This window comes from Rhinopithecus bieti, unplaced genomic scaffold (assembly GCF_001698545.2).
Source record: "Rhinopithecus bieti isolate Rb0 unplaced genomic scaffold, ASM169854v2 scaffold_38691, whole genome shotgun sequence".
NCBI lineage: Eukaryota > Metazoa > Chordata > Mammalia > Primates > Cercopithecidae > Rhinopithecus > Rhinopithecus bieti.
In genome coordinates, this window is record NW_016816690.1 from 1,387,546 (window position 1) to 1,401,554 (window position 14,009).

Below are 14,009 nucleotides of genomic sequence, written 5' to 3' on the forward strand. Positions count from 1 at the left end.
TTTTTTTTTTTGAGACAGTCATGCTCTGTTGCTCAAGCTGGATTGCAGTGGCGTGATCTGGGCTCACTGCAATCTCCACCTCCCATGTTCAAGTGATTCTCCTGTCTCAGCCTCCCAAGTAGCTGGGACTACAGGTGCCTGCCACCATGCCCAGCTAACTTTTTTGTGTTTTTAGTAGACATGTGGTTTTACCATGTTGGGTCAGGCTGGTCTTGAACTCCTGACCTCAGGTGATCCACCTGCCTTGGTCTCACAAAGTGCTGGGATTATAGGCGTGACCCACCGCGCCCGGCCATGTCGTTTCTTGTTGGTTTTGTTAAGGTTAAGCATAGCATCATGTAAATGCTATTTGATTCATTTTCCCTTTCTGATCCTAACCTTGTTTGAGTTTCAGGGAAACTTAAATTTTGATCAAGGAAATGAAGTTACTAGTAGGGAAAGAAGTAATTAATATTAAGTAACAGGAAGGCAAATTGCATTCAGTTCTCAGTTCAGCATTTCTGATAATGCTAATTTCTTTTTTTCTTTTCTTTTTTTTTTTTTTTGAGATGGAGTCTCACTCTTTTGCCCAGGCTGCAGGGCAATGGCGCGAATTCGGCTCACTGCAACCTCCGCCTCCTGTGTTCAAGCGATTCTCCTGCCTCAGCCTCCTCAGTAGCTGGGATTACAAGCATGCGCCACCATGCCTAATTTTTGTATTTTTAGCAGACGGGGTTTCACCATGTTGGCCAGGCTGGTCTCGAACTCCTTACCTTGTGATCTGCCTGCCTCGGCCTCCCAAAATGCTGAGATTAAAGGTGTGAGCCACCACACTAGGAATATGCTGATTTATTTCTTGGCTAGAAGTTGGCTTGCTTCATGGCTAGTTTTATAGGTACATCATACATCCCTATTTCCCCCTCAGAAGTCATGATGAAATTCACTACTCTAGAGCTCACATTTAAGGGTAATAACATTTTATCATAAATCATTTTTAAATGTATAGTATTTGAGTAAAACCTTAAGCTGTGGTAAAGAAGTGTCTTCAACTTGTTGAATTGGGTGTTTGCAAATAGTTGTTTTGTCTTCTTTATTCTAAAATGTGTATGTTTGCTTTGTTTTTTAAAGCAGTGTGGTTGTTACTGTGACTCTGAAGTGTATTCTCAAAAAAGGGGGAAAGTGCAGGGACGGGTTGAGTTTCCTGTGGGGAAGAAAAAAGGAAATGTTATTTATAGGTGGGTAACATGAAAAGTTGGATTAACTTTTTTTCTTTCTTTTTTTTCTTTTTTATTTATTTTTTAGTAATAGAGACAGGGTCTCCCTGTGTTGCCCAGACTGGTCCCTCAACTGATCCTCCTGCCTTGGCCCCCCAAAGTACTGGGATTACAGGCATGAGCCACTACACCCGGACTATCTCTGTTTTTTTCAACATATAACTAAATATAGATTTATCTTTGCAGTAGACAAAATGAGTATCAAGTTATTACTATATACAAAATTCTTCAGGAGTTTATTGGCTAAAAAATAAGAAAATTCTGTGCTTTAACTAAAATAAAATATTGGTTGTATTGAATCAGTTTTTTTGCAGTAGGTCAGCCAAGAGAAGGCTTATATTTGGACTTGTTAAAATAGGCTCTTCTGAAATCCAGAAATTTGTAAGATAATAAAGACCATTTAACTGTTCCTCATTGTTTGAAACTAATGGAATAAGAAATTATATTGAAGTGATAAGTATGATTTCTATGAGTAGAATTCCCAAGCGTCATCCTTTTTTTTTTTCCTCCAGATTAGATAGTTCTCCCCTTTTTAGACCTCTCAGGAGAAAGGGAATTTTCCTGCCTTTCTTTGTATAGGTGTCTGTGCAGAGATTTGATGGACATACCATGCCATACAACTAAGCTTGGACAATTGGCAGTTTTTCTGCATACTTCCAGATTTGGTTTAATCAGGGAATTAGTATGATATATTGAATGGGATTTTATCTGGTTAATTATCTTGTTCATCCTGAATTATTAATTGATCCCAATATATGGATCTGACAAATTTTCAAAAGGCTGAGAGTACTGTAAAAAAATTAAAAGTGCCAGACTTGGCTGGGTGCAGTGACTCACACCTGTAATCCCAGCACTTTGGGAGGCTGAGCCGGGTGGATCACGAGGTCAGGAGTTCGAGAGCACCCTGGCTAACACGGTGAAACCCTGTCTCTACTAAAAATACAAAAAATTAGCTGGGCGTGGTGGCGGGTGCCCGTAGTCCCAGCTACTCGGGAGGCGGAGCTCGCAGTGAGCCGAGATCGTGCCACTGCGCTCTGGCCTGGGTGACAGAGCAAGACTCTGTCTCAAAAAAAAAAGTGCCAGGCTTAGTGGCTCACGCCTGTAATCCCAGCACTTTGGGAGGCTGAGGTGGGAGGATTGCTTGAACCCAAGAGTTAAAGACCAGCCTGAGCAACATAGCAAGACCCCATCTCTACAAATGGCATGTGTCTGCGGTCCCAGCTACCTGGGAGGCTGAGGCAGGAGGATCGCTTGAGCCCAGGAGTTTGAGGCTGCAGTGAGCCATGATTATGCCACTGTACTCCAGCCTGGGCTGCAGAGCAAGACCTTGTCCCCCTGCTTACTGCTCCCTGTGCAAAAAAAAGCAAAAAAAAATGGTTTTTACACACAGTGTTAATTTTTGTTTGGGGAGTGGGGAGAGAGATAGGAATATGATTCCACCATTCCCTGCCCCTATTTATACACATACAATCAGAAAATAATAATTTTAGATCTGTATCTTATAGTCCTATGGAGGGATTATGTTGTGCCTTAACTGTAACCCAAGTCTAGATATATCCCATCTTAATGAGTTTCGGTTTTATTTTTCTTTAATTATAATTGATTGCTGTTAAATTGGAATGTAGTTACACGTAATAGTTAAGCAGGGTTAAAATAATCTTTTTGTCGTTTCAAAATGATAGTTTTATTACCACAGAAAGACTACTTATCCTTAACATTTGTTATAGTTCATTTCTATTGCTAAGTAGTTTGTGTTAATCTCCAGATAGAATGTTTCCTTTCAAGGTCCAATTATTTGGTTCTTGTGTAATATTCAACTACTGTTGACTATATATAGCTGAAGCTTTCATGTATCACAGGTAGAGTTTTTAACTGCATTCTCTGTATGTCACTATAATTTGGACATGTACATAATTTTCTTATTTTAAGATGCCAAACTAAGCACATTGTAGACATTTTGGATGAAATTGGAACAAACGGGGATTGTGTGCCTTTAATAATAGGTGTGGATTGGCATTTTGACCTTATAGGTTAAAATAAGAGGTGTGGTTAGGGCTGGGCGCGGTGGCTCATGCTTTGGGAGGCTGAGGTGGGCAGATCACTTGAGGTCGGACCAGCCAGACCAACAAGGAGAAACACTGTCTCTACTTAAAAAAAAAAAAAAAAAAATTAACTGGGTGTGGTGGCGCATGCCTGTAATCCTAACTACTTGGGAGGCTGAGGCAGGAGAATCACTTGAACCTGGGAGGCAGAGGTTGCCGCGAGCCGAGATCGCGCCCTTGTGTTCCAGCCTGGGCAACAAGAGTGAAACTCTGTCTCAAAAAAAAAAAAGAAAGGTGTGGTTTAGAGGTTAGAACCACTTGCCTGAATGGTTAAACTAATTAAGCGTCAATTTTAATTAGTCAAATTTGATGAATGCTTTGTTCAGAAAATTTGGGCACCTCATTGAGGAGTCAATGGATTACCAAGAAATACTTGGTGTTTTTTAAATAATGATGAGCTGTTATGAGAAGTATTATTTTATCTGTAGCATGCTTCTTGCATATCCTTACAATTTGTGAAGACAAAATTATTCTTGCAGTTTGATTTCAGATAATAATAATCTACATGACACTTTAAGAATTATAAGAGCCAGCTGGGCAGGCACAATGGCTCACGCCTGTGATCCCAGCATTTGGGAGACTGAGGTGGGTGGATCACCTGAGGTCAGGAGTTCGAGACCAGCCTGGCCAACGTAGTGAAACCCTGTCTTTACTAAAAGTACAAAAATTAGCTGGGTGTGGTGGCGGGCACCTGTAAACCTAGCTACTCAGGAGGTTGAGACAGGAGAATCGCTGGAACCCGGGAGGCAGAGGTTGCAGTGAGCTGAGATCAGGCCACTGCACTCCATCGTGGGCATCAAAGAGCAAAACTCAGTCTCAAAAGAAAAACAAGAATTACAGGAGCCAGGTTCACACCCGAGGCGGGAGGACCAGCCTGGGCAACAGACCCTGTCTCTACCAGAAAAAAAAAAAAAAAAAATTAGCTGGGTGTGATGGCATGCAGCTGTAGTTAAGAGGCTGAGGTGGGAGGATAGCTTGAGCCTAGGAGGAGTTTGAGGCTGCAGTAACAGAGCAAGACCCTGTCTTTAGAAAAAAAAAATTATAGGAAAATGTGAATGCTTTGTCTGAGCTTCATAGAATTTTGCCATTTTCAACCCTACCTCCGGTCTGGCGGTAAATCAGCCTAGGATTTTTAGATTTAAAATGAAAAACATAGCTTCAAACTTTGTTCACCAAAACTTAGTATGTAATTCTCTTTTTTTCTTTGCAGAAATGGAATCTATTTGGAATTTGCAGAAGCAAGGTAAGAATGATTAGATTACTTAAAATGTCACTAATAAGTAATCACTGGACATTATTTTTGGGTGGGATTAACAGATGGGTGGTAATTTACCAAATAGACTTTGTATTTTGAGTTATTTAATAACTGCAATCAAAAGGCACTAGCAACTGGGCTGGGCAGCTCATGCCTGTAATCCCAACACTTTGGGAGGCCAAGGTGGGAGGATTGCTGAAGTCCAGGAGTTCAAGACCAGCCTGGGGCAGCATAGACAGACCCCATCTCTTTTTTTTTTTTTTTTGAGACAGAAATCTTGCCTTCTGTCGCCCAGGCTGGAGTGCAATGGCGCGTCTCGTCTCACTGCAAGCTCCACCTCCCAGGTTCGTGCCATTCTCCTGCCTCAGCCTCCTAGAGTAAGCTGGGACTACAGGCGCCCGCCATCCGCCCGGCTAGTTTTGTATTTTTAGTAGAGAGACGGGTTTCCACTGTGTGAGCCCGGGATGGGATGGTCTCGATCTCCTGGACTTCGTGATTCTGCCCGCCCTCGGCCTCCCAAAGTGCTGGATTACAGGCGTGAGCCACCGTTCCTGGCCGATGGCTCTTATTTTTAATTAAAAAAAAAAATGAGGCCAGGCGTGGTGGCTCACGCCTGTCAATCCCAGCACTTTGGGAGGCCAAGGCGGCGGATCACAGGTCAGGAGATCAAGACCATCCTGGCTAACACGGTGAAACCCCGCCTCTACAAAAAATACAAAAAAAAATTCGCCAGGCGTGGTGACGGGTGCCTGTAGTCCCACCTACTCGGGAGGCCGAGGCAGGAGAATGACATGAACCTGGGAGGCAGAGCTTGCAGTGAGCCGAGATCATGCCACTGCACTCCAGCCTGGGCAACAGAGCAAGACTCTGTCTCAAAAAAAAAAAAAAAAAAAAAATGTAGGGCCAGGCGCAGTGGCTCACAACTGTGATCCCAACACTTTGGGAGGCTGAGGCGGGTGGATCACCCGAGGTCAGGTGTTCAAGACCAGCCTGGCCAACATGGTTAAACCCCATCTTTACTAAAAATACAAAAGTTAGCTGGGCATGGTGGCAGGTGCCTATAATCACAGCTACTCGGGAGGCTGAGGCAGGAGAATCGCTTGAACCCAGGAGGCGGAGGTTGCAGTGAGCCGAGATTGTACCATTGCACTCCAGCCTGGACAACAAGAGCGAAACTCCATCTCAAAGAGAAAAAAAAGTGATAGTATTAAGAGTGAATATGAAAAAAGAAAAAACAGCGACAAAAAGATACTACCATACCACGACTGGTGAGGATGGGACAATACTGTAAGTGAAAAATACAGAGGAAGGTATTCTTTACCTACTAGGTAAAGATACGAATGATTTTTTTTCCCCTCCTGGTTATGAAAGTAAGACAAGCCATAAATGTTTTTAATGTGGGAAACCAACATGAATAAGTATTTCCACTTTGGCTGGCCTTTCTCTGTGTTTGTGTGGTAGACAACAAATAGCCTAAGAACTGAAATTCATAGTTCAGAAAAATATTAGCTGTTATAGGAACCTTATCTGGGCTGGATATTCTCTGAAAAGATGGTTAAAAATTAAAATAGATTATCCTGATTATTGTGTACCTTCTTCCTGAATATATTAAAATATGATTATTGTGGAATACATGAAATAAAGTGAGAGTTTTGTAGTAGTCACTGACAATAGATTTGGGTTTTTGAACCACGTAACTGAATTGTATCCTATTCCTCAATTTACTTTGCTCATTAATACAAGTGCATTTCAGATGGATGTGAAATTCCTAGAATTTCAGAACTTGAAATGTGTAAGAAATTCTCTTATTTTACGTATTAGGAAAATGAGTTCCAGTGAGGTTCCTATAAACTAGAAAGTGGCAGGACTAGAATGTAGGTTCCCCTGATTTCCCAACTTCGCTCTTTCTTCTGGAGTTACTTTCTGTGTATCTTACCAAACAAATGAAAAAAAAACGTAGACTAGAAAATACACCCTGCAGGCTGGGCACGGTGGCTCACACTTGTAATACCAGCACTTTGGGAGGCGGAGGCAGGTGGATCACCTGAGGTTCAGGAGTTCAAGACCAGTCTGGCCAGCATGATGAAACCCCATTTCTACTAAAACAAAATTAGCCAGGTGTGGTGACACATGCCTGTAAATCCCAGCTACTAGAGAGGCGGAACCAGGAGAATCGCTTGAACATGAGAGATGGAGGTTGCAGTGAGCTGAGATCATGCCATTGCTCTCCAGCCTGGGCAACAAGAACGAAACTTAGCCCAAAAAAAGAGGAAAAGAAAATATACCTGGAAAAGTAGACCTACCTGTCTTTACTGTAAAATGGCCATTAACTCTTTGGAATGAGCATGTTCTTCATGGAGGGTTTCCAGTGGGTGGCCCTAGGAGTCCCAGAAAGGATATTATTATTATATTATCTCTGGACTAAACTAGATTGATTGTTAGGCTGAAGTGGACTTGAGTTTTTCCAATACTATTTTCAGGCCTTTAAAATTTTCTATTGGGTAACCAGTCGTATTGACTTGCCTTTTTTTTTTTTTTTTTTTTTTAAAAGCATGTATACTTGAAAAGTTGTTAGGATAGGTAGAAATTACATATGTGTGTGTATATATATATATATAATAGTATATATATATAATGAAAGCAGTGCCCCTCCAGAAGAGGGGAGCATGCAGCTAAATAGTAAGAATTTAGAATAACTCTGGAGTTTTTGTCCAGACACATTCTAACAGTTTTATATTTTGAATCTGAAAGATCCATAGGCTTTTGTTACTGCTGAGAATAAAGGCTGGTGTTACTGTGGGAAATGGAGTAAGCCTTGATTAGGACTGAATTGGTAGTTTTGCTAATTAATTTAATGTCAAGTTTTTGGTGCCAGGTTTTACTTAGATAGTTCCTACACTGGTTAAAATAAATTTTGACTTCATTTGCTGAGAACAGCAAAAGAAAAATCCAAGTGTTTCTTTTAATATTGGATTATTGGTGACAAGCTTTTTTATTTGGCTGCTGTTTTCAAATACACTGCTTTTGTAATCAGTAGAAGTACATAAAACCCTTATTAAGTTAACTCAACCATCTCTGATCTGTAGGAGTTGAGGCCCTCACTATCTAGAAGACCCTGTACTTGGAATTCTTTGGAATTCCAAACAGCTACTTCCAGGTTGAGAAACTGGATCATACGTGTGTTAGTACAAAGAGGAAATGGGCTTGAAGTTTTGTTTTCATAAAAAAAGGGGCGATTTAAATGATGATTATTTGGGATTTGTTATTGGAACATGGGTATTTTGATGTTCTAGAACTTATTTTATTTTATTTTTTAACCTTTCTAGATCCCAAAAGGATAATCACTTACAATGAAGCCATGGATAGTCCAGATCAATGAAGGACCAGACTGCCTATTCGTAACCTTTCTGCAGCATTAGAGCCATCGTTCATGGGGGACACAAGGCTTTTATGCTCCTAGATCTTCAACGCAGCAGAGGAACCATAAGTAGAATCACAGGATAATATATACAAATATATANCATATATATATATATATATATAGTTATTTAAAAAAAGGCAACTGAAAGTAATTAGACTTCTTAAGGAATCAAATTTATTTCAAGAGACTACACATGGTTATTTAATCTCCGGTACTGAATAGGTTTTTTTTCTTCTGTTAGTTTTGTTTTAAGTGTGAATGCAAGTGATTAATGAATACAGACTTAACAAGTGTGGTTCTAAAGTTCCTGCTGTCATCAACTTGGGCAACAAATGACCCACTGGAAAGGCAAATCCACTTAAAAGATCTCTGTATCTTGTTCTGTGACTGAAGTGATACACTAATCACGGGGAACCCAGAATGATTCAACATTTTCCCCCACTCCTCCCTTGATCTTTTTGGTTTTACTTTAATTAAGCCCTGCGAGAATGCTGGATAAATGCCTTGAAGTTAGCAGGGTGTATTTTTTTAGCGAATATGATTTGCATGTCTTGCCAGGAGTTAAGCGGCCTCTGTGGGGTATTGGGGGAATACTTTATTTCTTTCCATTTATTTTTTGTGGGTTGGGGATAGGGGAGGGCATTGAAGTTCTACAATTCTGGAATAGTTGATGGTACATAGTTAACTTGGCTTCGGTTACATATTGGACTTTAACAACTGAAGAATCTATGCGTGTCATTTAAAGAAAAGTTGCAGAACAAGCAATTGGCTTAGATATACAATCTGGAAAAATATTCCTGTGCCCATATTTTAATGTAATTGTATAACTGGGAGCAAAAATATATTCTGCTTTTCAACTGTAGGTGCTCCAGACTTGCTCTCTGTCACTAACACTAAATGTGCTGTTTTCCTTGTTTTTCATCAAACATTTAAGACAAACTTAGACCTTTCGGTAAATTCTTTTTAATTTCTCAAAAAAATCTAAAAGGGGAAGAAAAAAGTCCATGAAAACTAAAACTTTTCATGTTTTTAGCCAGTGAGAAGGTAATAAACCCTGACTGTAGAAGGTGTGTTTTCATGCAAACTATACTTCTGAGCTTATTAGCTTCTAATTATATCTTAATAAATATATTTTATTACTAGAGCAAGATGGGTTTTTAAGGAAAATGTGAAATTCTGGAAATTTTCTTTGGGGCAGAGAAGAGCATTAGCCCTGTCTTATCATTACATTGCCATCCTGTTGCACTGCAGCTTGTGTATAGCATGCTAAAATAAATTTTTGTGTGTGTGTGCAGAAATTAAGGGTCCAATTGAGATTGGGTGATGTTAGTAGCATAATAACAAGTTGTCTGGCCTGACACAGCATCACATCACACACACAGAAATTAGTATATCCATGTATGTCAAATACAGGTTAAAATATCAGGGCATTTATATAAAGAGTTGTAGTCTTCTGATAAAAGTAGACTGGATCCCCTGGGGTATTTGGGGAGAAAGTAACTACTTTTGCTCTACCCCTAGAAATGTCCAGTTTTGAGTGACTGTAGTATGGATGGGTTTTCTTGTTTTGTTGATTATTTGAGGCTTTTAAAACAAGTAGTTCATGAAAGAAGCTGTTGGACTCAACATAGAGTAGAGTAACTATCTTTTTAGTCTGGATTTCTGCCCTGCTTAGATTTTAAAAGTATAAGCATGGATTGCCAATTCCACTTGATGTAAACAAAACTTTTTTTTTATACATAATATATATATATATATATATAATAACTTATTGTATCAGTCCAGGTTCAGAAACTTGTGGTAGGCCAGTTCCAGATAGTTTCATTTCACCTGTAAACTGTATCACTTTTACTGATATTGTAATTTTCAAATGTATAATATGTTTACAGATGTGCCCTGCATTTAGTCTGCCTTGTTCCTATTTTGATTTTTGTTGAGTCTCCTGCCTGCTTGCCAAAAGCTAGGATGCTTCAGGCCCATGTACAATTGAAAGCAGAGGCATCCTTGAGCTTTAAAGCATTGAACAAACTGGAAAATGCAACATACCACATAACTGAAGTGAAAAAAGTCTGTGTTTTGTGTTTTTTTAAATAAAATTTTCAAAAGTTAAAAAAAAAACATAAGGTTGATTAAAGGGAAAAAAGGCTCCAGTTTGTTTTACAGGTTTTAAAGTTCTGCTGTGTGTTCAATTGCCTTGTGTAACCACTTGTCGCCTTAGGGCCAGATTCCCCTCACCACTCCCCCTTTTTAAATGTCCATTTTGCTTGCCTGGAATTTTAAAGTTCTTCTGTCTCACAACTCACAAGAAACTCTGGGTTTGTGACATGCAGAGGTTGAATGAATATATATTTGAAAACGAAAAAAACAAAAAACAAACCCAGCCCCACCTGAATTGGGCTTTTAACTTAGAAGCAACGCTTGATTGAACATCTTTAGAAAGTTGTTGCTTTTCTAATTTCTTTCCATATCCCTCAGGCCTCAGTGTTTGGAGAAGCCAAAAAGAATGTATCACTTCTCTGTCTGTCCAAAGGTTTTTTGAGAGTCTCACTTTTAAATGAAACAATGCAACATTTCACTTTGATTTCTCCACTGAAATTTCCTTGATTATATGGTTAGAGGTATGTAGTTAGGAATGTCTGTTAACTTTCTGAGAACCCTAGTGCCCCATCATATTAACTGTCAGTATTTTGGGGGCATTAGGTTGATAGACTTAATTGCCTAGGTACAAGCAGGACTTTGGGACAAATCTCTTTGTGCTGTTTGGTAACACTTAACTCTGTTTGTTGCAATCCTTCTCCTTAGGTCCTCACACAATTCCTTACAGAGCACTTATTAAAAAAAAAATCTTAAGAGTTGATCTGTTTTCTGATTATTTTGTGTAAGCTTCTAAACAGACTTCAGCTGTGATTAATTTAGCACATTTAAATAACGTGTTATTGTTTGGTATAAAGAATTTTCCTCCAACTCAGAGTATTAGTACTGTAGCATAAACCAAATACAGTCTAGAGGGGATTTTTAACATCCCTCCATTATAAAGACTGAAAAAGGGGTGTGTGTGTATGTATGTGTATGTGTGTGTTGAGTGGTGTGAGGAAAAGATGGAGATATTAAAAATTAGTAAATGAATGTGTATAAGACATTAGTATTCAGAGAATGAACTTGTATTTATTTTGTGCCATTTGTTTTCATTACACAGAAAAAAGTCAGGTGGTTTAAATCCTTAAAAGGGTAGTATTGAAAAATGGCACTAAGAATGAAATTATGACCTATTTTTTTAATAGCTATGAAGATACTAATTATGGGTGAAGATTTCTTTTTAAATCTGTTTTGATTATTGTAGGCTTCTGTGTCACATACCACTCTTGTAGGTGTCCTCAATAATCCCTTTTTCCCACAAAACACACAGGGTGTATTATCTTTTCTTTTTATTCACCCTCACTTTGCTGAACTGAAGTTAATTACATATCCCTTCTCCTCCTTAGTAATGAACCTTCACATAAAGTGTATTTACAGCATCTATGGTAGCCAGCCCTTTCTCCTCTACTTTCTAGGAGGGGATTAAATTCCAATAACTAGGAATTTAATTTAATAACAGACTTTTTTTTTCTTTGAAATAAATGGCCAGAGAGTTTCTCCATTTTAGAATTTTGCTGTCCTCCTTAGTCATCTGCTTACCTAGTCATTACTCATCTGCAGAAACTTCATAAAGGAAAAGTGCTGCATTGTTTTACAAATAACAGTTTTAGGGAAAACCTCAACTATGGGAGTTGTCCACAATACAAAATTTTCAAAAAACATTACATAGCGGTAATTTCATATTTGGTTGTTAGACTTGTTGCATCCCACATCAGAGGCATCTAATGATTTATCTTTTGTAATTGCTGTAAACTTGTTAAAGCCATTTAGTGTGAAATTGTCAGGTATCAAATGGCTATTGGAAAGGGACTTTACTCAATTTTAATTCCGCTGTAAATAAGGAGGGAGTCATTCCTGTGAGGGTCTCTTCAGAGAAATAGGTTAAAAGTCCAATTTCCAGGTATTATGAGTATAGTTATGCCACTGGGCCATATCCTCAGATAACAACAGCTGATCCCTCTTGTATAAATATGTTAACTGTGCAGAACAGTTATGCTATAGGACAAATACAATGGTCTTTAGGGTCAGATCGGTTGATGCCACACCAGTCAAGGTAGAGTCTGATAGGGCAGTATCTTAATAACCCTACCCATGACTTAACTGTTGGATTTGAAAGGAAAAGTTAGGATTTGCTCTCCTCCCCTTCACCCCCACAAAATTTTGATAATTTGTTTAAAAGGGAGAGGCAGAGAAAAAGATTAGAAGCATAAATAGCTGCTCTAAGTTTGCCAGAGGCACATAGCTTAACATTAGTTCTTAATATCGATGTTATTTTTACTAATTAATCAACAGAGCACCAAGATTCTTTCATGGTGAAAAAGGTGGGCTTCTGTTTTGGTATTTTAAAATGTTTCTTTTAAAATATATATCACCTGTGTGAGAACCGGGACCACCTGGGAGAGTGATGAATCATTGGCTCTACTCAAAAGCATTGCTTTACTGAGTTTTAAATTTCACACCGTTTTGCTGCTCAAGAAAGGTCTTAAAGTAGTTAAAGGATGCCAGCAATAGTCTGAATAGAATTTTCGGTTGTCTGCATAATAAAAACACCCAGTGCAGCATGACTGGAATATTGCTTTTGCATTACTGGCAATGGTACATCAGTTATGGGCTAGAAACTATGGAACAGCCATCCTGGGATGCTGATTCAGACTTCCCTATTTTTATCCATACAATTTTGTTATGTCCAGAGTTCTAAAGCCGTTTTGTAATACTGCAGTATCCCCCCCCCCCTTTTTTTTTTGAGACGGACTCTGTTGCCCAGACTGGAGTACAGTGGTGCAATCTTGGCTCACTGCAACCTCCACTCCCTTGGTTCAAGCAATTCCCCTGCCTCAGCCTCCCGAGTAGCTGGGATTACAGGCGCACACCACCATACCAGGCTAATTTGTATTCTTAGTAGAGATGGGGTTTCACCATGTTGGCCAGACTGGTCTCGAACTCCTGACCTCAGGCAGTCTGCCCGCCTCGGCCTCCCACTGTGCTGGGATTACAGGCAGGTGTGAGCCACCGTGCCCGGCCAAGTATCCCTTTTCTACAGCCTTACTAAACTAGTTACAAACATTTATTTTCCAATTTAGTTTTACTTTCAGTGCATATCAAAGTTATACTCTTCAGACCAACAAACTTGAGGGCAAATTATATAGCTTTCCATATACCCTTTTTTCCTCAGGTGCTAATCAAAGGCTCTGAAAATGGATACTGCTTTAGTAATGTCTGCTTTATTCTTAAAATGCTTATTTCTTTTGCTAGATGTAAAGATTTGGTGTTAACAAAAGTGGTTTTAATATGTAAATATGAATGAATGCCTTTAGTTTACCCTGTTTGTCTATTATTATTAGTCTGTTTTCATTTATCCTTCATAGAGGAGGATCCTTTCTTGATCTTGAATACATTTCATTAGATATTGTTGCATTTTAAGAATGAAAATACAACTGTTTTCTGTCTTAGATTAATCCTGCTGCTGCTATGAGAAACTGAAAATCAAGAATGTGATGCACTTTTTACATTACTATATACCATACATATACCATAGGTTGCTTTGATACCTTTACTGTAGCACAGCCACTAACAAGAGTGAGTGAATTATAAAATTCTCTTTGGGAGGGAATCAGTAGAAGTAACTAATTCTTAGCTGATATTGGCCTATGAAGGACAATAACTTAGGAACCGATTTGTCCTTATTACTTTGCTGTTCTTAGCTTTACCATCTTTGGAAACTTGGCTCAAAGTTATATAGGTCTGGGCTGGCTCATCAGTGGAACTAGGAGAGAGGAAAACTGGCACCTATTTTAATAAAGTTCAATTTAAACGAGAGCTTGACTTGTATCTGTTAAAGGGCT

General features: G+C 39.0%; 1 protein-coding gene across 1 annotated transcript in view; it reads left to right on the forward strand.

The window, feature by feature from the left end:
• Positions 1 to 10,886, forward strand: part of NUFIP2 (nuclear FMR1 interacting protein 2) — a 35,295-nt gene extending 24,409 nt beyond the window's left edge. The window contains exons 3-4 of the mRNA XM_017855121.1: positions 4,566 to 4,598; positions 7,937 to 10,886. Of these exons, the coding sequence (XP_017710610.1) occupies positions 4,566 to 4,598; positions 7,937 to 7,989 (86 nt within the window). The 3' untranslated portion in view covers positions 7,990 to 10,886. The remainder of the gene's footprint in view (positions 1 to 4,565; positions 4,599 to 7,936) is intronic.
• The last annotated feature ends 3,123 nt before the right edge of the window (positions 10,887 to 14,009 follow it).